We start from the raw sequence: 24,691 nt of genomic DNA, 5'->3' as shown, positions 1-24,691 counted from the left end.
CATGGTTTATAAAGTTTTATTGGAACACGGCCATGCCCATTCACTTGCACATGGTCCATGGCCACTTCCAAGCTGCAACATACAACAGCAGAGCTGAAGCTTTGCAACAGGGAACACACGGCCCTCTAAGTCTAAAACATTTACTGTCCGGCCCTTTTCAGAAAAAATCTGCTGACCCCTGGTTTACCCCATGATTAAAAACTAAACATTTAAACGTCAAAAAGAAAACCGCCAAAGAACCAAGAGATATGCGAATAGTTGGGTTTAGGGACCTCCACTGAGATATGACTGAGTCAGACACCAGAAGAACCAGGTCAACAGATTCACGTGCAAAAAAATAACAGGAAGGGCAAATTACCCACTGGGAGAAAAGCACATGACGCGTGAGGAACAGATAATATAGTTAATACACAAAGAGCTCATAGCAGCAAACAAGTGAAAAGAAAACTGAGCCACAACCTCGGATAGGAAATTCACAAGTGAAAGCAACAGGAGTCAAGAAATGCAAGAGAAGATTCAACCTTGGACCTCCCTGGCGGTCCAGCGGTTAAGACTCCGTGCTTCCACTGCAGGGGCCACGGGTTTGGTCCCTGGTCGGGGAAGTTCTCTACATGCTGCGTGGTGCGGCCGAAAAAAAAAAAAAAATAAATAAATAAACAAAATATATTCGTAAGTAAATACTTACGTGTTAAAAAAAAAAAGGAAGATTCAACCTTGCAAACGAGGCAAACAAACAAAGCTAAAACCAAGGAAATACCAAATGCCATCTGATCTAAGACACAACCAATTCTAGGACACACCACTATTTTGTGCTGCTGTGAAAGGAAAACGCCGGCCAATTAGACATCAATAAGCCGTCAACTGAAAGGCGCATCCCAATTCCAGGAAAACCGAAAAGGGGGAAAGTGAACCAATGAAAAGATTTCTGCAATAATGAATGTTGCCGTGTAGTGACAGCAACGCCTAACACACGTGACGCGGCCGTTGCCATTCCACCCGGTAGACGATTTTATGTCAGGAGAGCGGTTTGGCAACCTGCAGCCAACAATGTCCCTGAACATGCATGTCTAGTGACCCAGAGCCTTCTTCTAGGAAAGTATGCTTCAGAAGTAGTTAAGAATTCATGGAAAGCTTTAGCTGCAAGGAGGTTTACTGTAGTGTTATTTTTATAAAATCTGGAAAGAACCTAAATTTCCAAGAATTGAGAGCAGGTTAAGCAAGAGCTATATCTGTCTGCACAAGGCAGAACACGAAATGATGTGTTTACAGGATGGTGTGGGTAGAAAACGCAATTACACAACAGCGTGCACGGCGCACATGGATGTTTATAAAAACACGCACGCACACAGAGGGAGGAGGGGTTGCTCGCAGGAGGTGCAATTCTGCACGACTCTCTTCTTTAGCTTTCTGCTCACCTATGTTTTTGAAGGTTTTCTAGCATAAATACGTAACATTTGCACAAAATTAAAAGAAGCCAAGACATGGTGAACAAAACGGAAATACCCGCTCTCTGTGGACCTGGGTGTGGCCCCTCCTGCCCCACAGCTCCAGTGGGGCCCAGGCCAGGATGGAGACCTCGGGGGACACTTACTCACAATCTGTCCGGCCGGTAGCACCTGCTCCCCCGTGTCATTGTGAGAGAAGGAGGGCACCGCTGAGGAAGGAGACAGCAAGTGTCAGCCAGGCTGGCTCAGTGCCCGGCCGCCCGTGTCTCTCGGCATCACCGGAGGTACGGGCAGGACGAAAGAGTCCCCCCTGGGGTCCCCCGCCCCCCGCCCTGGCTCCAAGCCCAGCAGGCAGGGATGCTCAGGGACTCAGGGCCTGCCCCCACCCCCAGGCCGCGCCCTCACGGTGGCAACGTGGGAAGCCGCTGAAGCCTTCGGCACACGCATCGCATCGCGCCCCCGTGAAGTTCGGCCGGCAGTAGCAGCGGCCCGTCAGGTCCTCGCACGTCCCGTCCGTGAAGTCCGACTCGCAGTCACAGCCTGGGCGGGGGCGGGAAGTCAGGGGAACCCAAGTCCAGGGCTTGCGGGCCCCGCGAAGGGGCAGCGTCTGCCTCCCCAGCCTGGGAGGTGGGACGAGAGCCGGGGCCTCCCAGAGCCGCGAAGGCCCCAGGACACCCCGACCTGGGCAGACCCTGCTCCTGGACACCCCTTGGAATGCCCCCGCCCAGGCCACCCCACCCGGGGCCGCCCCCACTCACGGCGGCAGGCGTGGGGTGAGTCGAGCGGGTGGTCTGGGGAGCGGTAGAAGCCGGGCAGGCACCGCTCACAGTTGATGCCGGTGGTGTGATGCTGCGGTGGGGCAGGGCCGCTGAGTCCAGGGGCAGCCCCGTCCCCAGCCCCAGGGACCCGACCACATCCTCAGCCCCATGCCTGACCTCACACGGACCCGCCCACCCGAGAGACCTGGGTCTCCGGAGCCCCCATCCCCACAGCCGGCCTGGCAGCAGCCCCAGCCCACCTGGCAATCGATGCACACGCCCCCGCCTCGGTAGACGCGGTCCTGGTTCTGGCTGGCATTGCTCCGGTCCACCTCGGGGTCGTAGTAGCAGTCGTGGGCGTGGCCGTGGCAGTTGCAGGCTGGAGAGCGGGGGCTCAGCTGTCAGGCGGCCTCCGTGACCCCGCCCGACTGGGACCCCTGGGGCACGTCCCGCAAGCCACAGGTGACCCCAAACGTGGCCTGGCTCAGGGGACAGAACGTGCCATGCTGCCTGTGTGCCAACAGCACGCGTGTGAGTGTGTTCAAGCGTGTGTGAACGCGCGTGAGCCCTGTACGTATTGTTAGCACACATGCACACATGCACACGTGTGCGCAAGCACATGCACGTATACCCGAGTATCGAGAGTGTACACGTGTGAACGTGAGTACGTGTGTGCGTGTGAGCATTCCGTGTGGGCGTCAGCACGTGCATGCAAGAGCCTGTGTGAACGTGTGCGCGTGTGTGAACGCACGTGTGAGCACGCGCGGGGGCACTCACACTGGCACTCGTTGGCGCTGTCTGTGGTTGCCGGCTTCCACGGCTGCTGGTTGAAGCCGGGGCAGCAGCGGTCACAGGAGTTCCCACACGTGTTGTGCTGGCAGGCGCACTGCAGCCTGTGGGGGGCACGCAGGCACGGAAAGCACTCAGACCCGCCGTGGACCCACAGGGACACGAGAAAGGCGGGGCTGTGCAGGGCCTTCACGGAGGGTGGGAGCTGGGGCAGGGTGTTGAGTGGTCAGCGCAGGTGGCCCCTGTCCGCAGGTCAGCCTGGAGCCCTGGGCCCTTCAGGATTTAGCTATGCCCTCTCCACCACGGCCAGGACCCAAGGCCAAGTCTACGGCTTTCCTGGGCCAGCTCTGAGACCCAGGTCTCGATCAGCAGGCGGCCCTGGGCTCAGCCAGACACCCCCATGTATCCAGGGCACCTGCCCAGGAGCAAGTGGCCAAGAACGGCTTCCTCTTCCAGCCGGGGGTGGACACCAGTCAGAGAGCTGGAATCCTGCCTGCTGTCCTGGAGAGCAGCTCCCGTTGGCTCAGTGGGCGGGGGGACAGCTGGCCGCAGCTGAAGACCGAGGTCGCAGCCACCTACTGCACAGAACCCCATCTCCAGCACACACCTCCACAGCTCAGCCAGGGGGCGAGCAGGAACCACAGCCCCATCCCTGGGCCGTTTGCCCCTCGGTCCCGGGTCAGCACCACAGCTGCGGTGCTGTGCCGGTCCTGAGCAGCCCCCAGGAGCCAGTCCATGAAGAAGAGACCCAGAGCTCCAAATCACGCTCTAGCCCCTCCCCCACAAGGGGCTGCAGGGCCCTGGGACTCGGCCCCACTGCTCCTTGGTGTTCAGGAAGGAAGCAGGAATAACCTGCCACAGAGAGGTCATCACAGGAAGCGCCGAGGATCTGTAACCGAGAGCCTGTGGCCGGTGTTTGGTTTTTCAAGAATCTACATAGTCAGGGCACCCCAAAACCAAGAAATTAACACAAAAAGTGGGGTGTTTGTCAAAAGCCCTTGAAAAGCTACGCTGGAGGGATTCTTCCCAATCCAGGGCACACGGCCATCACACGGATGAAGCCCCGCTGAAGAGCCTGCAGAGAAACGACCCAAGAGGGTCAGCCGACGCAACCAACAGCAGGGCTGCACCCCAGGAGCTTCACTTAATGGAGCAATTGAGTAGAAACCATAAAAAGAGAGTGTTTAAAGATTATAACCAAAAGAATCTAAAACATAATAAAAACCACAGTGCTATGAAAAATAGGCAGATGTGACGAAAGAACCAATCAGAACTTCTATAAATGAAAAATAAAATGATTGAAATTAAAGACTCAAAGGATGGGCTACACGGCAGATCAGACACAGCTGAAGAGAGATTCAATGAACTGAAGAAGCCATCCAGAGAGCAGCTCAGGAGGCAGAGGCGGGAATACAAGAAGTCCTGAGACCGAAGGAAACCACCCACGTTCCCACCTGTATAACAGGAATTCCAGAAAGAGAAAAGAGGGAGCGAGGGGAGAGCTGAGAGTCCTAGAGGGCCAACGGCCAAAAATGGTCCTAAAGTAACAAAGACACGTATTTTTAAATTCAAAAAGCACAACCCCTGAGCAACAGGCAATATGTCCACTACTCAACGATGCAGAGTAAACGTGCAGAGCACTGAGGCAAGATCACAGAAACACCGAGAAGAGGCACAAAACCCACAGAGGCACGATGGTGCAGGTGACAGCACATTCTCCCACCCACCGAAAAACGCCAAGAGACTGAAATGACATTTCCCAAGTGTTGAGAGATACGGCCGGCCATCAACCAGGAATTCTACAGCCAGCTAAACTATCACCCAAGAGTGAGGGCATAACAGCCATTCAATGACTAACAGACTCTCATGGAAAGTACTAAAGGAAAAGGAAACTGAGTCCCCAGGGATGCACTGGGAGCCAAGCAAGGACACAGAACAGGAACTGGGAGTCAAGGTGATGGATCCATTGCTGGGTGCAGATACCGTGCCTGGGGTTAGTGTTCTGGAGCCCTGGGTCTGATCAGGGAGACAACTAGTTAAATCTGCATTTGGCGAGGTCAAGTATGCCTGTTGAAGAGGGAGGGCTACCACTGCAATCAACAGAACTAGAAAAGAAATGTAACGGTGATCACCAATTGCCACAGACTGAACGTTCGTGTCCGCCCAAAATTCACATGTGAAATCCAACCCCGGAAGCGATGGTGTTTGGAGGCGGGGCCTTTGGGAGGTGATTAGGTCATGAGGGTAGAGCCCTCGTCAGTGGGACTAAGCATCCTTATAAGAAGACCCCTGAGAGCTCCCTCACCCCTTCCCCACTGTGAGGACACAGCCAGAAGACAGCCATCTATGAACTAGGAAAGGGGGCCCTCAGCAGCCTCCAGAACTGCAAGAAGTAAATCTCTGTTGTTTTTAAGTCGCCCAGCCTCTGGCATTTTGTTGGCCTGACTCAACTAAAACACCAACAGAAACAAAACATGCAACTTCCAAACCAAGGGATGGGGGAGAATGAATGGGGGGCTCAGTACAGACTGGGCAGGTAGTCAGCACTCAGACCGATGGCCGTGGCGACGGAGGTGGGAGAGAGCTTCTGGGGTGGGGGGGGGTGGAAGCAGAGGGACGGAGGCAGGCCAGTGGGCAGGGCAGAGCCCTCATGGAAGGGGCAGAGGCGGCAGGGCAGGCTGATACTGCAGGACACTGTGTGTGAGGGGTGTCAGCGTTTGTTGTTCCGGGGGAGACGTCCCACCTGCAGGGTGAGCTGAGCTCCGTCCACGCCCAGGTGCAGGTGAGTCAGGGTGGATGCCGACGCCTTCCCAACAGGCAAGGGCAGGCCCACCTCTCCTCTGAGGCCAGTTTTGCCACCCGGCAGGCGCCCTTCCCAACCATCACGAGTTCCCACTTGGCACTTCATTTCCCAGAGCAATTAGCTGCGCCCGAGCTCAGTGCTTGAAGCTGCGGGCAGGAACCCATGCCTGGGGCCCGTGCGGAGACCGGACAGGCCAGGTGGGTCCTGAGGGCCTGCCTGAGTCCTCTAGGGAGTGCGCTCACACCTCTTCCACCTTCACACCCATCAGCCATGCCTGAAGAGGTCTGGGGCTCACCTCTTGGTGCAGCTCTGACGGTGAGAGCCGGGGTGAGCTCCTACCCTGTCTGGGCTTCATTCGCCTCCCCTATCAATTGGGGTGTGGACACAGCAACAAAACCCCAGCAGAAGTGGGAGCTGCATGATCTTGAGGTGAGGGAAGCAGCAGGAGGGTCTCGCCCGCTCCCTGCTGGAGGTGCCCCTCGGGGGTGGAGGCTGGGGGAGCCTGGTCACGGGCCCCCCGTCGCAGGCTCTGCTTCCTCTCCCAGCACCTCGGGTCCAGCCCTGGACCTGCTTTAAGACCCCCAGCGCACTCAGCCCCACCGGGACCTCTGCGCTGGGCACAGGCCTGCCCAGAACAGGTGCTCCTGGGGCAGCACGTGTGAGCACCACACACAGCTGCTGACGGATGGGAGCACGGAAGGAAAGGAGGAGGGAAGAGAGAGAGGAAGGAAGGAAAGAGGGAAGGGAAAAAGGAGGCAGGGAGGAACGAGCAAATGAACAAACCCCGCCGCCGCCGAGGCTGCGAGCCAGGAGGAGAGCTGGCTCAGCGCCAGGCTCCGGCTGATAACTGAGCTGCGTGCTCACCGCTGAATTTGGGGCGGCTGGAGCCACTTGGGCACGTAGCGTCTAGTGGTAGCTTGTTAAAGATGCAGATTCCTGGGCCCTGCCTTATTGGCCGACGCTGGGTGGGGCTCAGAGCCCTCAGCTGTCCCAGCTGCAGGAGCACTGGCCATGTCAGATGGGGGTCTCTGGGCTACTCCCTGTCCTGAGCCTTGGCCCCTGCCTGTGATGGGGTGTGATCACGGCTGGGGGCAGCAGGGAGTGTTATCGTTTGTGTTCTCAAGGAAGGCGGGGGAGCTTCCCCTATCCTGGAGAACAGAAACATGCAGCCTCAGGCGGATTACCTCTCTCACTGACTCCCCTCCACAGGGCCGGGGGCTTCTGCTGGGGGCAGCTGGGTGGAGGGGCAGCTGGCTTGCAGGTCCAGGCAAGGCTCCACCTCTGCCGGCAGCACGGCAAACAGGCCCAAGCCAGGCTCCAGGCACTGCCCTTCCACCTCACGGTGCACACGGGGAAACTGAGGCCGAGCAGTGAGGGGCCAGTGCAGGTCACAAGGGCGGGGGACACGGTGGGCAACGGAACCAGGCCTCCTCTCCTTCAGGCTGGGCAGGGGATGTGGGGTACGGGCAAGGAGCTACAGGTCTCACCTGAAGGGGTCTGTGGGGTCTTTAGCGTCACAGACATCCGCGTGCCCGTGGCAGACGCAGCGGCCGCCGATGCTGATGTCCTTGATGCTGTAATAGTACTGCGCCGGCCCGGGTAAGTCAGCGGCCGCCCACACCTGCCCCCAGATCCCAGCGCCGAGCCCGCGTGGCCCCGCCCACACCAGCCCCCAAAGCCCCGCCTGCCTGCTCACCCTGCGGGTGACTGTGGGGTCCCGCAGCGCCTTGCCCATGAGGTGGCCCAGCAGCGTGTTGGTGCGCAGGAAGCGCAGGCGGATGTTGGTGGCTTTGGTGAAATCACGCAGCAGCGGCGAGTAGGAGAAGTTCATGGCACCTGGGCGCCCGTTCACCAGGGACACCACGATCTGCGGAGTGGGCGCGGGTCAGGCGTGGGCGTGGCTCCGGCAGGGACCGCCCGGCCGCACCCCCTTCCCGCCCCGCCCCCGCGCCGCCCCGCCCACCTCGCCATTCTCCAGGGGCACGATCCGCGAATACTCGGTGCTGCACATGACGTCGTCGTCCCCCGAGATGCGCTCCAGTGTCCGCGGCCCAAACCGCTCCAGGCAGTCCCTCTTGGAGGCTGCGGGAACCGCCGGAGGGTGAGGGCGCAGGGCTCCAGGGAAGCCCTCGGAGGAGGCCCGACGGCAGCGCCCTGCTGCCCTGCGTGCCCGGACTTCCCCGGAGGAGCCTCACGGCCTCAACCGGGAGGCAGCATCAACCTCGAGGCGGGAACGCCGCCCACCCGCGAGGTTCTGTTGAAGACTGTGGCGCTTGGGAGGACAGGGGAGCTCCTCAGGAGGGCAAGGCCAGGGCTCAGCCTGCCCCTGCCCCGAGCCCGGATTGCCTTGCCTGTCCCTCTCTCTGCAGAGAACAAGTGTGTTCCCTGGGTGGCCCTTGCCATCCCCATCCTTGGGGGACCATTCCTGACTGTCCTTTATAGGACTGGCCGCCCCGCACTCACTCTCGGGCCTTGGAGTTTGGGGGGGACACGTGTCCCAGGCCCGCCCAATCGAAGCGTCCCCATCGACATGATCTGTCAGGGTGGCACATGGAACGGCCAGCCAGTGAGCAGGGGTGCAGGGCTCCCGTGCTCTCCTGACCGGGCAGCTCAGCTGGCCGCCTTTGTCACCTCAGGAGCTGCCGGAGCATAAGGCCAGTCCAGAGTGAACCTGGAGATGGCACGAGAGACTCCCAGTACCGAGGGCCCCTGGACCCAGCCGTGCCCGTTTCAGGGACACAAGCCACCGAACCCCCACCAGCCTTCGGGGACATGCACCCGACAGCCCTGACCCACGCAGAAGCTGGGCGTGAGGGCTCCCTGCTGTCCGGAGACCCTGAGAGAGCATGCGGCCCACCCCAGGGGACACCCCTGGCGCCGGGAGACTCACAGGCGAAATACTGCCATGGCTGGTAGGTGTGGCCGAAGTCCATGGACCGTTCCAGCACCCAGAGGTCTGGCCGAGGGGAGTTGGCAAACTTGATGAGCACGTAGGCCACGTGGAAAACCTGTGGGGCAGTGAGTGTATGGACGTCCCTTCCATGCCACCTGGGCCCCCCCATACCTGGAGGGCCAGGCCCACCCCGTGAGGCGGGGCTCACAGTGGACATCTGTGTGTTTGCCCTCAAGGGCCAGGCACACCCAGGTGAGAGGGCCGACTGGCTCAGGGAACAGCCCCTCGCTTACTGGCTGGCCCCTGGCCACTGAGGCCTGCACCAGGACACAAAGGTGACCGGCGGAACCCAGCATTTCCGGAGGGCTCCCCTCTTGGGCCTGGGGGTGCCTTAGGGCCCAGCCCCACCTGCCTCCCCAGCCCCCCCTCAGGAGCTTGGAGAGCCCTGCTGTGAGGCTGCACACGGGCCTGACAGCAACTGGAGTCAGACGGGGCACACACGGGCAGCCTGTCTCCTGGGCCCGGGCAGTGGGGCTGGGCAAGGCCGAGGCAGGAGCTCATCCCACTGTCCCCAGAGCTCTGGTGGCCGGCCTGGGAAGGTGGCCAGACAGTGTCCCAAGCTCCCAGGGGCCTGGCCTCCTCGCACAGCAGGCCGGTGAACCCCTGTTCTGGGATGGGGGGCCCCCGTCACGGCCTCACCCTGGTCACCGCCCCCATCATCTTCAGAGCCAACTCAGGACCTGCCCGTTTCACCCGCTGACCGGCCTGCAGGGGCAGCCAGCATGGAGCAACCAGGGCCCAGCCTCTGCCTGCCGCTGTCAGGAGCCCCCAGCTGTCAGGAGCCCCCAGCGGGGAGACAGACAAAAACGGGCCCTCCCAAAGCTGGCGTGGGGAAACCCTGCCAACCCACCCCCGGCCTGTTGGGGGAGCACCTGGCCAGGGAGCGGGGAGGCTGCTCTTCCAGAGGCGTCCAGAACCCCCCAGGGCCCACCTGCTGCTCTCTCCCTGGGTCTCGGCCTGACCTCACTCCCAGGGAGGTGCCCATCCCTCGTCTCTCTTCTCCTCCTGGCCAGAGGTCAGCATCCCTGGATGTCCCCGTGTCCTGTGCCCCTGGGGGCTTGGTGGGGCCCCTCCTTGGCTGACTGCTCCCCAGCCCTGCAGCCTGGCAGGTCTTAGCTTTGGGGCCCCCAGCCCCACCTGGCACAGGCCCGAGGAAAGGGCTCTGGGGCCGCTGAGAACAGCCCATGGGCTCAGGCAGAAGCACCTGCCCTGCCTGTGGCCTCGATGATGAGCCACCGAGACCCCGGAGAGGGTGGGCACGTGAGCAGAGCGCACATCGGCTGTGCCCCCCCCACACCTCTGGGGGTAGCACCCTGGTGCCCACCCAGCTCAGCTTGCCCTACACGGTGACCACGAAGTAGGGACTGTGGTTTCCAGACCTCAACAGCTCTGAGGGCCAGTGAACCCCTCCCCCGCCCCAAAGCCGAAGACGGGGCCATCGTCCAGGCTGGTCTCTGTGCGTGAAGTTTGGGCTCCAAGGAGACCCGGGCAGGTCCAGTGGGAGACCCGGGCACCCGCCCTGCACACGGGCAGAGTGGGGGCCCCAGATGAGGGGCAGAGACACAGTTAGTGAGCACGCCATCCATGGACGGCGCCTGTGCTCCCCTTGGAGACCCCCAGCTCACACCCCCATGCCAGACCTGCTCACAGGGGCACCCCCAGGTGGGCTCTGAACTGCCCACCAGCCTTGAGGGCAACGTCACGCCTCCGGCCGCCCACCGTCCCCTCAGTGGGGCCCTGCCCAGCCCAGGGGAGCAGGTTCCCTCCTGGTGTCCACTGCTCTGGACTTCTGCCCCGGACCAGCTGACCTTCGGTCAGCCAGCCAGGCCCCGAACCTGTGGCCACATGGGGCAGAGCGGGGATCCCCTCCAGGGCCGCCCAAGGCGCACAGTCACCCCCTACCCCTGGTCAGCCTGAAGCCGCTGTGACGACCCCCTCGAGGGACAGTGGAGGGAGCATGGACACCTCGTGGCCCCATCCCTCAGGAGGCCAGCCTGCTAAGAATCCAGGCGTGGCAGGGTGGGGCGGGGGGCAGGGGGCGTAAGGTCCTGGGACCCTGAGACACGCCCAGTCTGAGTCCTGCCCTTCCCGGAAGGCCTGGCGATTACAGGGAGGGGCCCAAGTCAGGCCAAGAGAGGCCTTTCCCTGGGTGTTGGGGGGGAATGAGGGCCTATTCACCCACTGCCAGACCTTGAGGTCATCTTCCACTTTGCCCTGCCCGGTCAGGGGAGGGGCTCAAGCCTCTGGGGGGATGGACCCTACACCCAGCAGGCAATTTGGCCAACTCTCAGGCATTCCAGGGAGCCCTGGGGATCTCAGATGGCCCCTGTGCCAGGAGGGGTCTTCGTGAGAAAGGGGGGCATGGCGGCGTGGGGGGCCTGGGTGTGCAGTGGACGTGGACATAGGCTGCTCTGGGGGCGGCAGCATGGCCCGCACTGAAGGCCCCCAAGGAGATTAAAGCCTCCTGCCGAGGCCCCTGGGGCCCACCCCCGCCTTTCCCTGAGCGAGGCCACCAGGCTGCACCCTCCGCTGGCCAGCTCTGTCCCTCCCCCAGGTCGACGGGGCCGGTCGCATTTTTCCCAGCTGAGAGCACTTGCACAAATATTGACTCGGAGATGCTAATCGGGCAGGACACGGGCAGTATGGAAACTTCCGCCCCCAGGCCAGCACGCTGGGTGTGCTCCAAGGAAGACCCTTGCCTTCTGTCCATCTGTCCACCTGGTCATCTGGCTGTCACACAGGGGCTCCAGCCCAGGCTGGAGTGACGGGAAGGCATGCGCTCAGCTCTCCCCATCTCTCCCCAACCTGGTCCTGGTTCCCAGGGCCACACAGCCACCCTGGGCGTGACCCAGGAGCGGGAGCAGACCCCTGGCCTCCCTGGACACGGCCCTCCCCATGCCACCCCTGCCCGCTCGGCTCCACTCGGCTCCACTCGGCTGCCAACGCCAGCTGACCTTTCCCGCTGCTACAGAGTTCTGTGCAAAAGGAAAAAAAGTCTTTTAAAGCAAAAGCCAAACAAAAGCCTCCTGAGTTATTTTTAAAAATCTGGCTATTCTGGGGCAGGCACGTCTCCAGGACAGCAGCCGGACCCGCCTCTCGGCCACGGCTCCCCTGACGGCCCCCACACGCAGCCTGACCTCGGAGGGCCAGGGCTCGCCCGGGAGGGGATCCGCCCCGTGGCCGCCGCCTGGCGGGGGGGTGGCAGGAGGCTGCAGAGCCCTGGGGCCAGAGCTGGGGGCCCAGGGTGGGTCCCAGGCCTCAGTGACTAGATGGCCCTGGGTGGGCATGGGGCAGTGGGACAAACACAGCAGAAGTCAGAGACCAGGGCTCAGGGTTGAGGCCCTTTCAAAATGGTGTGAAGGCTCTGAAAGTCTTGAAAGGGAAGAGGCCAGCAGAAGCTGGCAACCACCTGGCAGGGATGCCGCAGAGACACCACCCAGAGCCACACCACACACACTGGTGCCCAGAGGCAGAGGTGTGGGGAGGGGAGCGAACATGGGCGGGGCTGGAGTCAGAAAATACAGGGAGGGCTAGAGAGGAAACCGGTGCTGCAGTCCCCGTGAGGGTCTCTGTAGCCCCAGGGATGGGGGTGCAGGAGGTGACCGCTGGTCGGCAGCCTCCTGGGCTCAGACACCTACGTCCCAGGGATTGGGCTGGGGCTGGAGCACCTGGGAGCATAAGGTCATCAGGGCCAGCGCACGCCCCCTCTGCCCTGGCCCATCTCAGGGCTGGGGAGCCCCAGGCCAGGCCCTGTGCCCCTGCCTGGGGAAGGAGGGGCCCAGCCCCCAACCGCTGGGCCAGGCGGCATGAATCACCAGGCAGCGTGTGACTCAGCCCTGGCCCCGCAGGAAGCAGGGCCCCGTGCCGATTCCCAGGGACGGGCCAGGGTCCCAGGCCGTGGCTGGGCGGCGGCAGGAAGCCCCTCCTAGATGAGGCGTCCGGGACGGCTCCCCACCCTCCTGGACCCTCCACCCCAGACTGCTGGGCCGGCCTTCAGGGCCCTGTGTGCTGAATCCAGTTGACCCGGCACCCCCAGGTTTGGCCCTCTCTGCAGAGACCCCATCTGGAAGCCTCGATAAAGAGGAACGCTGCAGCAGGGGGGCCGGCCAGGCAGGCGTGTCTACTCAGGCCCCCAACTGGGTAAATAAGAATGGCCACCCACACGACAGGAGCCTGAAAACAGGCCACATGTGGATGCAACTCCCAGAGTGGAAGAGCCACTGCTGGAAAGAAAAATAAAACGTTGAAATGTAGAGAGGGCAGGCAGAGGCCCCAGGGACCCTGACTGCGGGGCCGGGAGCCCAACACACAGGTGTGTGGAGCAGAGCAGGGGGACTTTCAGGGGCTGGGTGGGGGTGGAAGGGCTCCGACGGCTCTGTAGGAGTTCACCAGCTAGAGTGAAGGGCAAATGCCCATGTGGCCCAGCACCTCAACGGAGCTGGGCCTGGGGGGATTCAGAGACCCGCCCCCTCGACCGCCCAGGGGCTGTCTTGGGCCCCCTGCCTTGAAGGGGGGTTTTTAGGCCCTGCCCCCACCCCATCCTCCCTACAGCCTGGCCCAGGTCAGGCCAGATGGTCAGTCCCAGGCCGCAGGAAGTGGAGTTTATCCCAAGGGGACCCCGACACCCAAACAGTTTAGTCTCAGGTGTGAGCTGTATGGCCAGAAACCAACGCCATGGCATTTGTTTAAAAGCAGACAGAGGACAGAAGCCTTGGGGGCCACCAGAGCCTGGGGGAGTCAGTGTGGGGTGGCGGGGGTGTCTGTGTGTGCCCAGCGTGAGCAGACGAGTGTGCCAGGATGGCCAGGGGACCGAGGACGAACGGCCCCCCGCCCCGGGCATGGGTGGCCCCTCCGGCCCCGCATCCTCCGAGCAAAGCGAGAAGCAGAGAGAGGCAGGGTCTCGCGGTTCCCATGAGGAGAGGTGGGGCCTGTGCCGGCCCGAGGACCCTCGGTGGGGAGGCCTTCCCGGACGCTCCGCCCTCTCCTCTGCGGGAGCCCAGCTCAAGGGGCCACCTCCGGCCCAGCCCCTGCACCTGTCCTGGCTGCTGGGCCCTGCAGCTAGAGCCTGGCCAGCCCAACCACACTTCCTGCCGCTTCCCTCGAGCCACCCCGCTGACCGTCCTGGGGCACTGGCCACGTGGCCGAGTGCCCAGCTAGGTCTGGACAGCCAGGCCAGTGACCATGACCTCATAACCCAGCAGACCGGCGGGCATGCCAGGACCAGGAGGCCCGCCCGGGGAGCCCCGAGCAGGCCCGCTTGGAGGGTGCATGGCCCAGAACCGGGACGGGCAGGGCGGACGTGCACGGAGCATCCCGGCCACAAAACAGCCAGCACGTCCGGGGCCCTCAGCGCGGCGTCAAGGCCCCAGCAGGTGCTCTCTGCGCCCGCACCTAGAGGAGGGAACCGAGGCACAGACGGCCTGGCCCTGCCAAGCCCGGCCTCTCCTCCACACTGGCGCTGTCTCCCCAGGCGCTGCACATACCCCCACGCGCTGGGGGGCAGCTGGCGCCCCCCCGCCTCCCCGCTGTCCCCCAGGGAGGGCAGACCCCCGACCCTGGCATTTCTAGAGTTCCCCAACCAACACTTTCTGGCCTCACACCCAACTCCCCCAGCCTACACTCCACCGCCAGCCCAGCCTCGCTCTGCATCTCACCCCCTCCACCCCCGCTGTACCCCCCAACCTGGTCTCCAGGCCACTCCCCTCCAGCCCCGGCCTCTCAGGACTGGGACAAGGGGATGCCCCACCCCGGGGGGGAGAAGAAAACACAGCCCACGGTTGGCAGGGGATCTGCATTCCTCACCTGCATCTAGGGAATGAGGGCTGCGGGCCCGCAGGTGAGGGGCGGGGGCTGCTGGGGAGAGCCCCTCCCCATGGCCAGGCCAGGAAGCGGGTGTCTGGAGAGGGTGGGGGACGCCCCCCAGGGCCAGCCCTAACCCTGCCCAGCTCCTTAAGACCACCGGGCTACGTGGACGGGTGAGGCTCCGCGATGGGGAGGCTGAGGCGGGCAGGACCCAGGAGAGAAGCAAGAACCCGCTGCGCCCCCTGGGAGGACAGGCCACTGCTGGGACTCGGGCAAGTGTCCCCTCAGTCACCAGCCGTGGAGACTTCCCGCTCTGGAGAACCCCCTTCCGAGGCCAGCAGCCCGCAATCCTCAGACCTACAGCTCAGTTCTCTCAGGTCTGAGGGTTCCTGGCCGAGACCCACATGGCGAGCAGGGCAAGAGCAAAGGCCTAGACCTCTCCGTGCCCTTCCCGCCAGGTCTCTGCTCCTGGGGCCTGGTTCTCCATCTGCAAAATGGGGGGGAAGAGGGTCCAACGGCCCTCACCCACCCTGGAACGGGGAAGGTCAGAACGGGATGAGGCGTGACCGGAAGAGAGAGTGAGCAGGCTGCCAAGGCCCCAGCACAGGCGGACGCCGCAGGGACCAGGCCCCAGCAGCCCCTGCTCCACCCCCCAGGGGTGAGGAGGAGCTGCACGCAGCCCGCTCTGTCCTCCCCGGGGCAGGAAGTCCTCCTGATGCCCAGGGCCAGCTGCCCCCGCCGCCCCGCCCCGCTTTCCCGGGGCATCCGCTCCAGCTCCCAGAACAAAGGCCCCTGGCAGCCGCTGCACTGGGAGTGCCCAGCCCCACTGCCCACTCAGCCCGCTTCCTCACAGAAGCCCCAGCCCCACCCCAGGACCTGCGCCTCCAGCGACGGCCCAGCCCCAAAGCAAGGGAGCCCCCAGGGTTGAACTGGCTTAGCCAGGCCCCTCCCACTTGGCCTCTCTCCCCATCTGCCCCAGGGAGTGTGCTCAGAGGGTCCTGCCCTGCCTGGGGACATCCTGTCTGACGGCGGGGCCCAGCTGCTGCCGTCACCAGACCTGGGGGCACCTGAGGATACAGACCCCTGGGCCCCTATGAGGGCCAGCCGGACAAGTCGGGCCCACTCCTCCGAGACGCCTCCCGCCCAGTGCTCCAGCCCGCGCCACCTCCGTCCTCCCCTACCGCCTACCCCACGTGGGGCTCCTCGGCCAACGCAGGACCTGGTCTCTGTCCCCGACCCCCGTGAGCAGGGCACCCTGAAGGGACCCAGTCGTCACACAGTGGCCAAGGGAGGAAGGGGCAACAAGCTCCTTTTCCGAAAGGGAAGGTGGTGAATGCGGAAGTCTCCCCTGAAATTCCACAGTGGCTCAGAAACATGCCCCGGAAAGAGAGCTCTCTCGCCCACGGAGCTGGAAACTGGGCCCTTCCGCTCCACCCAACTCTAAAGCACACTGGTGGGCACCCCCCATGCTCACCAGCTCCCACCCCAACCAAGGCTGGCAGCCCCCTGGCCCAACCAAGATGGGGGCTTTGGGAAGTCAGTAAAGGGGGGAAGGAAGAGAGGAGGGAGGAGGGAGGGTCGAGCAGATGGAAAGAAGCGTTGGTGGATGAATGGATGTTAGGTGGATGGGCTGGTGGATGGACGAGTGGATGGGTGGGTGGCAAAAAGGAAGGAAGGATGGGGGGCAGGGAGAGAGGAAGAATGGCTAGGTGGATGGATGGGTCAGTCTCCCCCCCTAACTGGGCTGGAAATGGCCCAGGCCCAGTCTACAAAGTCATTTGAGTCCTTTTACATTTGCGTCATTTTACAGTCGGGGAAACTGCGGCTTGGAGGAGCAGGGTGTACACAGTGAAACCCTCTCCCCGGCCCAGGCCCAGTCTACAAAGCAGACGTGCCGCCTGCCTCCGCCTCGCTGGCCCACTTCCTACATGTGGACACCAAGCCTCAGGGGCCACAGAGCCGGGGGAGCTGAGCGCCACCCGAGCTCCTCCTCGGCCCCATCCACTGCACCCCGGGAGGGCACTGTGCCCACCTGCTCCGGGCCACCCTGGGGTTGTCATGGAGACCAGGCCACTGTGCCCCCAGCAAGGGCCCTTGCCCTGCCCTAGTCTGGCCAGGCTTGTCCACGGGGGAGGAGGGGCGAGAAGGGCCCAGCAGCTCAGCACAAGTTCCCCCGATTGACCCTGGGGCAAGGGCAGAACCCACTTCCCCCTCCCCCTCCCACGGGCACACCCCCCCCACCCGTGGCAGTGCCAGAGAGAGGGGCACCCGGGGGGCACACAGGGTTGCTGAGGTCCCTCCCAGCCTCCAGGGGGAAGGAGAGCACAGATGCGGTGAAAGCCCAGTGAGCTGAAGCGAAATCGGCCCAGCCCCACCCAGACCTGGGCCAGGCAGCACCACCAGCCCCGGAGCCGCAGGCAGGGCCCGATGGGCAGCCCCTCCCAGGGCCTAACAGATAACCCATGGCCCCCCGGAAATCCCCGGCCACTTACTGGGACTCGAACCCACACCCTCACTGCCCACCTGCCCACCAGGCCAGGCCGGCAGGCTTCCGGGCTGGGGCAAGAGGCACCCAACACTGTCCCCTGAACCTGCCCGCAGGGCCCGCCCCTCCAGCCAGGCTCACAGGAGATGCTTCACCACCTCTCCTCGAATGCCCTCAGGACGACAGCGGGATGGAGGCTCAGCAAGGAGCAGAGACCCACCAGGTCACACACCGGGACCGTGGCAAAGCTGGCCTGAACTCAGGTCCCTGGACTCACGGTCTAGTGCTCCTTCCCTGGCCCCATGAACAGGGAAGGGGGTGGAGGTGAGGTCTAGCAGGATCGACCTTGTAGCCCAACTCCCAGGCAGGCCCAGAGCTGGCCGCTTCTGGGTTTGGCCTCATCTACCTCCCCCTCCCCCACCCCATCCAAGGAGGCATCAGGACTGTTGGCCCATTTCACAGGCCAGGATACCAAGGACCGGCGCCTAACAATGTCACATGGGGAGTGGGACGCAGCCCAGGTCCACCAAGGGGGGCTCGTTTGTCACTGGGAAACGCCTGGCTCCCACCCCCCACCCCTGCCTGTGCAGGGGCCTGGGCAGGCACACCTAACCCCTCGGTGGCCTCTGCAGCACAGGTATCCTAGGAATGTCCACTTCCTCTGGCCTCCTCTGCATTCCTGGAGCCCCTCCCACTCCCACCAGTGGAGCCTGGCTCCCTGCAGAGGAATTCCTCAGAGTAAACACCAGGGCTCACAGCATTTCAGCCCCACCTCCGTGTTGTCCCCTTAGCGCCCCTCACCCTAACTCTCCATGTGACCTCTGGTAAGCCCCCCATCCGGCACCCCTCTCTCCCTGTGCACCACGAGGATGCTGAGAAAACAAACGGAAGGTGCCCAGTGCCACGCCTCCGTCTGTATGGGCCTGCCACCAGCAGCCCGTCTGTGCCCAGCCTCTGCCCAGCCTCCCAAGCTCACTCTGGGTGGACACCTCGCCTTCTGGTCCTCGCCCCACGGTGAGCCCTTTGGCCAGGGACATAGGGGTCAGGCTGCAGCAGGCGAAAAAGGGACTCTACCTGGCCCAGGTCCAGGGTGACGTTGACCTCATTGTACTCCAGGCCGCGCGACAGTGGTGGGCTCTGCCACCAGCGTTCCGTGCCGTCAATGGCGTTGCTCACAGGGTGCGCCCTGTTGCTGTTTGCAGCCGTGCAGATGTCGCAGTACTGGCCCTGTAGGGGAGGGGGCGGTCAGATGGGACCCCTTACCCCTCTGGTCACCCTCCCACCCCATCACACTGGCCGCACCCCCAATCTGTGGACCCTTGTGCGCCAGTCACTCATTCACCTGGCAAATACACACTGAGAGCAAATACACATTCTCAACTTGGGATACGGTTCATGTGAGAGATGATCACACCCATTACAGAGGAAACGAGAGAGCAAGGAGGGAGCAGGGCACCCGCTGCAGGTGGGAAAACATGGCGGGCCTCCCTGAGGAGGTGGCATCTGAGGCCTACACCATAAGGGGGCGGTGTGCTCCAGGCAGAGGGGCTGGCTGTGCAAAGGCCCTGGGACAGGGAGAGCAAACAAGGAGCAAACAGCAAGAAAGCCAATGTAGCTGGAGCTGAGGGGGTAAGAGCACGGTCAAGGGGCAAGTCACACGTTTCTCGCCCACCCCCGCCCCCCAACCACCAGCCACTGCAGGGGGCTTCAGAAGGGCTCTTGCAGGATGGGGCCTGGGGGGGACCTAAAGAGGAAGGAAGGTGGGGCTACAGCCGGAAGGCCCAGGCCCGATGTGAGCCCGTCGCCACCTCCACCAGCTCATCCCCCAAACCTCCCCACCAGACTCTCACCCAGAGCCATCTGGATTAGGGTCTCCAGAGAGGTGGAATTAAGCCATCTCGGCGGCCTGTGGGGACAGGCCCCAGAGTGGAGGCACGTGGGCAGCCAGCAGACGAGGCCTGGACCTCCTGGCTCTGCCACTTCCGAGCCCTGGGACTGGGCCAGGTCACGGCAGCGGCTGAGCCTCAGCGCCCCAGTGTGAAGAGTGGGGGCGATGCTGGCACCTGCCTCGGCCACTGTAGGATTAACGGATCCCACACGGGGCCTGGCAGCTGCTTCTGTCACGGCCCAGCCACCTGCCGGGGCCCTGTCCTCGGGGAAGAGGGGGCTCCCAGCATCATCCTGGCCTGCTGTCCCCGTGGGGGAGGAATAGGTGCTGAAAGCTTTGGGGGCGGGGGTAGAGGCAGAGCTGGGCCCTGGCTGCTGGCCCGGTGGAGGCCCAACCTCCCACCCCAGAGGAAACCAGACCTGCTGTCCCTCTGCACACAAAGGCGGCCCTCGGAGACTTGGCATTGTTTGAGGCCCAGAGAGGCCACGTCTGGGAAATGCGGCCGCTCCACCCCTCCCAGCCTCCCAGGGGGCCAGACCTTGTCCTAGGAGTCAGAGGTGGGAGCGTGGGAGATGCCCTGCCCCACTCCCAGGCCCGGCAGCCACAGAGAGCCCCCAAGCCTCCATATACGCATGGCGCGGACACACGTGCTCCTGGCTTCCTCGGTGCGCCCAGGATGGAGAGACCAGAAGGCAACAGACTCAGACGCCAAGCCTCCCATCCAGCGGGCTCCCAGGACCCCTCGTGCTGGGTGCTTTGGCTGACCCCATCTCTACCCTGTTCCTGCCTGGGGCCTTGGCACCCTGAACTCTTGTCCTCCAGCTCAGCTGTCACCTCCTCAGCAGAGCCCCAGAGCTCCAGACCACCCAAGAGGCTGACCTGACAACTCCGGCCCCATCACTGTGCTTTATTTATTCTACCACAGGAGAGGTGGAATTGTCTGGCTATTAGCAATTCTCCATTTACTGCCTCCTGGGGGGTGGGGGGAGGTGCACCTGCCTCGTTCTTAACTGCCTCCCTGAGGCCGCCACCCAGAGGTGCCACGCCGAGGGGCTGGAGCAATGGAGGACACCCAGAAAAAGGCCACCATCTGTGCAGCCCATACTACCAGCTCAAATGCGGAACCCCAAACTGGAACCCGGGCTCTGGCTCCCAGACCTGTGGGAGCTGCCAGAGGGAGAGCAGAGGAGGGGCTCAGAGAGGCTCACCGAGAGCGCTAAGCACGTGCGTGTGGGCTGTCTGGGGCCTGGCGGAGCTGGGAGGCTTCTCAGAGGTGGTGGGTAGGGCCATCTGGCTGGGGTGGGCCTTCCAAAGAAGGCTCCCTTGGTCAAGGGAGCCAAGGGACGTGTCTGCTCAGGTCCACCCAGAGAATCGGGGGAAGGTGACTCTACTCCCCACGTGGCCGCAGCGGGACCGCTGAGTGACGTGGTCACTGCCGACCTCTCTGCCTGGCGGATGGGGCTGGGGAAAGCAGCCTCTCTCCGCCCCTCTGCTGCAGAGGGTCCTGCCAGGAACAGAGCGAGGAAGCAAGGAGCAGTGATAAGGACTTCCCCTCCCGGTGAGTCACCACGCTGGCAGCCGAGCCCCCGACTTCCCCTGCGGGGCTGGGGCCAGCCCAGAATTCCTCCGCTGCCCACCTGAAGTCGCAGGGCCGGACTCCCAAGGTGCCCTCTGCCTGCCCTAGCTGCCCCGATGCCCAGCATGGCTCATTCCACACCCCGGGTGGCGTGCCCCCGGCCAGCTTCTGTCCCAGGGGGCCCTGGGAGCTGCTGGCCTGCAGCCTTGGGCCCACGTCCTCCCTGATCCACCCAAAAGACTGGGCTCTTGGGACAGGGAGGTGCGCCTGGCCACTCAGCTCCAGTGTCTGTGGGCAAGGCCCAAACACCAACCCAACAGGAAGGCAGGGCGGTGAGCAGATCCCATCCCCCAAGAGGACAGGGCAGAGGCTCCAGTGGGTCCAGCAACTTGACCAAGGTTGGCCTTCAGCCTTTCTGGCTGGTCTTTCTGCCCTGGCAGCCTCAGCACAGGGGTGCAATGGCTGAGCGCTACAGAGTTTCAAAGAGAGGCTTCAGCTCTAACTTGCTAAACTGTGAGCTGGGAGGGCAGGGCTGAAGTTCTCACTCAGGGCCCCCTTGCTTGCAACGCACAGCCACTGCCACTTGCCAAGTGGTCACTGTGTGACGGACAGCTTCCCCGGCCCCTCAGGCCAAACTCACAACTTCGGGTGAGGCCGGCCCTCACGTTGTTCCCATTTTACAGATGAGGAGCCTGAGGCTGGGGCGGGGGAGCCACACAGCTAAGGAGAAGGCCTTTGACCCCAGGCCACCAGCTCCTGTGCTGCTCCTTTAAGCACTAGGAGGTGGTAATAAATGGCCTCTCCCTCAAGGATCCACGCAGCTGCCCCTCCTCAAGGGCCTGGGCCAGGCAGCACAGGTGGGCAACAGGGAGACTCTCTCCAACAGGGAGATGGCTTGGAGCCTGGGCCGATTAGCTGCGGAATCCCAGCTGAGCATCTAGGAGGGGTGGCCAGGACTGAGCCAGGCCCTCTAAGCAGCTTTGGAGACCCCCCCCCACAAGCTCCTCCCCTCCACCTGTCCCCTTTGATGTCACCCAGAGGCACTAAGGGCCCGTACTGGGGTCTCAGGTCGCCCCCGCTCACCCCAGCCAGATCCTAGTCTGGCTTTGGGGCTTTACAGGCCTCCGTTTCCCCACCTGAGACGTGGGCTTGAGACCTCCTGCTCAGCTGTACAGGGCTTTGAGGAGAGCATGGGTCCAGAGAAGTGTGTCCGGGAACCGGCGGGAGGTGACATTTCTGTCCCGGATGGCTCTGCTGCACCAGGGCCCCCTCTCACTCCTCCCTCCCTGGGTGGGGGGGGCAAGGGGAGTGGGCAGGCGGCAGTGAAGGGGCCCCAGCTGAGGCTCCCTCATTCATCACCCACCCCATCACTCTACTCTCCAACTACCTCCTCCCTCCCCCAGCCTCTCCTACCGGGAAGGTGGCAGCAAGTCCCCGGAGGCTGAGGCTCAGGTTACAACAGCCTTGGGGCCCCCAGACTCTCCCTCAGGTTTGGCAGGGGTGGGAGGATGGGCCTAGCACGGGGTGTCAGGGAGCCTCTGGAGCAGACCCTATCGCCCCAGGCAGAGCGGCAGCCGGTCTGTGTTCCCATCCTCAGTTAAAAATCCCTCCGTTTGTTCCCCTCCCACCTTGAGGGTCCCACCGACTCCCTAGACCCGCGGGAGCGAGAGCTGTGTCTGGCCCCTCCCGCCCCATCCCCGTCCCCGTCCCCGTCCCCGTCCCATCCCGTCTCCAGCAGGTTCCAGCCTGTCCCGGGGGAAGGCGGAGTGGTCCGCCTCCACCCCACAGGCAGCCGGCCGGGGAGGCCAAGTCCCGCCCTCGCCGGGATCCCGGGACTTGGGGCCGCTGGGGACCAGGCACCAGCCCCTCCCCTCCGGCCAGCCACCGCCGCCGAACTCGAGCGGTGCCGGCCGCGCCCGGGTCCGCTGCGTGCCGCCTTCCCGGAGGCACGCGCACTTCTCTGGCTGAGCCCGAAGGGCCGAGTTGGGGTCCCTTCCGTCTGCCGAAAGGCGGAACCGGGGCGTAGGGACGGGCGGCGGGGGCCGCGGTCCGTACCTGGCTTCTCCGCGGCCCCTGGGGCTCCTCGCCGAGTCGGGCTGGAGTTCCGGAGTCCGAGCCCGGTGCGTGCCCTGCGCCGGCGGCCCCGCCACCCCGGCCCGGCCCGCCCGACCCGCGGCCTGCGCTCACCTGGATGGTCTGGTTGGGGTCCCCGCCGGCCCCCCCCACCAACTTGCAGTAGAGGTCCTCGGTGGGGCGCGGGGCGCCGCGCGCCGGGGCCTCCTCGCCGCAGGTGGCGGAGGCGGCGATGCGGGCGCCCTCCGCCAGGTTGAAGTAGGGCGGGTGCAGGCTGAAGCTGCCGCCCGCTGCCGCCCGCGCCCGCACCGCGCCCAGCAGCGCCAGCCCGGCCAGCAGCAGCGGCGCTGGGCCCCGGGAACCGCGGGGCCGCGCGCCCGGCTTCGCCATCTTCCAGCTCAGGGGACGGCGGGCGAGGCTGGAGCCTGGCGGGTCTGCAGCGCGGCGCCCGGCCCGGCTCGGCTCGCTCCGCCTGCGGACGTCAGGCCCCGCCCCGGCCCGCCTGGGCGCCCGAGCCCCGCGCCCCGGGGAGGGGGCGGGGGAGGCCGGGGGGAGGGGCGGCCGGCCGCCTTAACCCTTGGGACCCCGGCCCGGCCGGCCTCTCGGAAGGGACACCTGCTGGCCTCGGGCCGGGCCGTGGGAACGCGACGCCGCGGCGGCCCCCGGGGCGTGGCTCCCGGTCCATAGCGGCCCCCTCGCGCCCTCAGGCACCCAGGCCCCGGGCGCGCCGGCCCTCTCTTCCCCGTCCAGCGGCTCCGCTCTTTGTTTCCCTAACTTCGGGCACCTCTCGGCGGCCGAGCGCCCCCGTCGGCCCCGGGTCTGGCGCCGCGGCCGGGAGTCAGGCACGCTCGCCCCGGGTCCAGCCCCCGGCATCTGCCCCATCCACGGCCCGGCCCGGCCCCGCCCCACCCGCAACCCCAGAACTGGCAGAGCGACCCGAGCGACCGCAGCCTGGGAGCCCTGTCGCTGGGGTCCCCCCGGGATTGAGGGGGTGAACTCCGGAGCGCAGCGCAGCCTCGCCGCCTCTCCCCGGCCGGTTTTTGGTTTTTCACCCCTCATACTGGCCCCCATATCTGCCCCATCCAGCAGGTGTGTGGGAAGGTGCTCTCTGTCAGCTGTGAGTGGCGGTGGTAGCGGGGGAATCCGATCTGCAGAGGGACAGGGAGGCCCCCTGGGGGGGGGCCATGTCAGATTCCATCCCACCTGACTCCCGCCTACCCAGGGTTTGGCTTAAAAATACTCTAAAATAGGGAAGTGGGTCAGGAGGGACTGGACCCATGGGGCCCCCTGCAGTGAAGGGAGGATACTCAGGGCTCCGCCGGTGCCAGGAAGATTGCCTGTGAAGGAGGACATCTATTGAGCACCTGCGGGGGCTGGGGCCGCAGGGCCAGGTGTGCGCTAACCCTTGTGCCTGGGGGGTCCCTGCTTTGGGGCACTGTGGACCCCACCATCTCTGTCTGCCAGTGGAACCCTCCTGCTCAGGGCAGGCACTCAAGGACACTGGGGAAATGGGATTGGACGTAGAGGCCTGAGCTCGGGATTGTGTCCCAGCTGATTCTGCGTTTGGGTGGCTTCGGCCACTGGGTCTCCTCCCCTCCAGCTCCTGGCCCAAATCGGCCTCAAGGGAAGCCCTGATGGGGTAGGCGCAGCTGCCGGGCTGGCAGCTCCCCCCGGTCTGTGAGCCAGGCCAGCTGGGTGTCTGTCCCACTTGAGACCCCCTGGACAGTCCTGGAGAGCCGAGTAAATGTGTGGGGTGGCAGCCAGCTGGTCCTGGTGGGAGTTCTGCCCCAGCAGCTGTTCCCGGAAGGTTGCGCCACTAGCCACATCTTCCTGGCTGTCCCTGGCCTCCTGCGAATCCGAATCCCAAGGGGCTGGACTGCCGCTTCTCTAGGAGTTGAGAAATACGCAGCAGGATGACCCTCCCTCTTCTCTCCCCTCTCCTCGCCCTCTGCTCCCGGGCAATTCTGTAACTCCACCTGGGGGAGGGGGAGGAGAGGTGGTTCCCCGCTGGAGAGGCTCTGGGTGGGGGAGGGGCTGGCCTAGAAGGTGGGGGAGGGGCGACAGGCCATGCTGGAATCCTGAGTCCCCCACGCAGACGGGCCAGCTCACCAGCTAATTT

The 24,691-nt window shown here is 64.1% G+C and overlaps 1 protein-coding gene across 1 annotated transcript in view; it reads right to left on the bottom strand.

Moving 5' to 3' along the window:
* Positions 1 to 23,018, bottom strand: part of LAMA5 (laminin subunit alpha 5) — a 52,682-nt gene extending 29,664 nt beyond the window's left edge. Inside the window, exons 1-11 of the mRNA XM_061207758.1 lie at positions 22,687 to 23,018; positions 18,110 to 18,262; positions 8,686 to 8,803; positions 7,759 to 7,877; positions 7,492 to 7,662; positions 7,283 to 7,380; positions 2,981 to 3,096; positions 2,464 to 2,582; positions 2,204 to 2,294; positions 1,851 to 1,985; positions 1,592 to 1,654 (exon numbers count right to left, since the gene is read on the bottom strand). Of these exons, the coding sequence (XP_061063741.1) occupies positions 1,592 to 1,654; positions 1,851 to 1,985; positions 2,204 to 2,294; positions 2,464 to 2,582; positions 2,981 to 3,096; positions 7,283 to 7,380; positions 7,492 to 7,662; positions 7,759 to 7,877; positions 8,686 to 8,803; positions 18,110 to 18,262; positions 22,687 to 22,962 (1,459 nt within the window). The 5' untranslated portion in view covers positions 22,963 to 23,018. The remainder of the gene's footprint in view (positions 1 to 1,591; positions 1,655 to 1,850; positions 1,986 to 2,203; positions 2,295 to 2,463; positions 2,583 to 2,980; positions 3,097 to 7,282; positions 7,381 to 7,491; positions 7,663 to 7,758; positions 7,878 to 8,685; positions 8,804 to 18,109; positions 18,263 to 22,686) is intronic.
* Between the last annotated feature and the right edge of the window lie 1,673 nt (positions 23,019 to 24,691).

The sequence above is a fragment of the Eubalaena glacialis genome, chromosome 13, assembly GCF_028564815.1.
Source record: "Eubalaena glacialis isolate mEubGla1 chromosome 13, mEubGla1.1.hap2.+ XY, whole genome shotgun sequence".
NCBI lineage: Eukaryota > Metazoa > Chordata > Mammalia > Artiodactyla > Balaenidae > Eubalaena > Eubalaena glacialis.
Note: the sequence above shows the minus strand (reverse complement) of the source record. Positions and strands in the feature narration are given on the sequence as shown.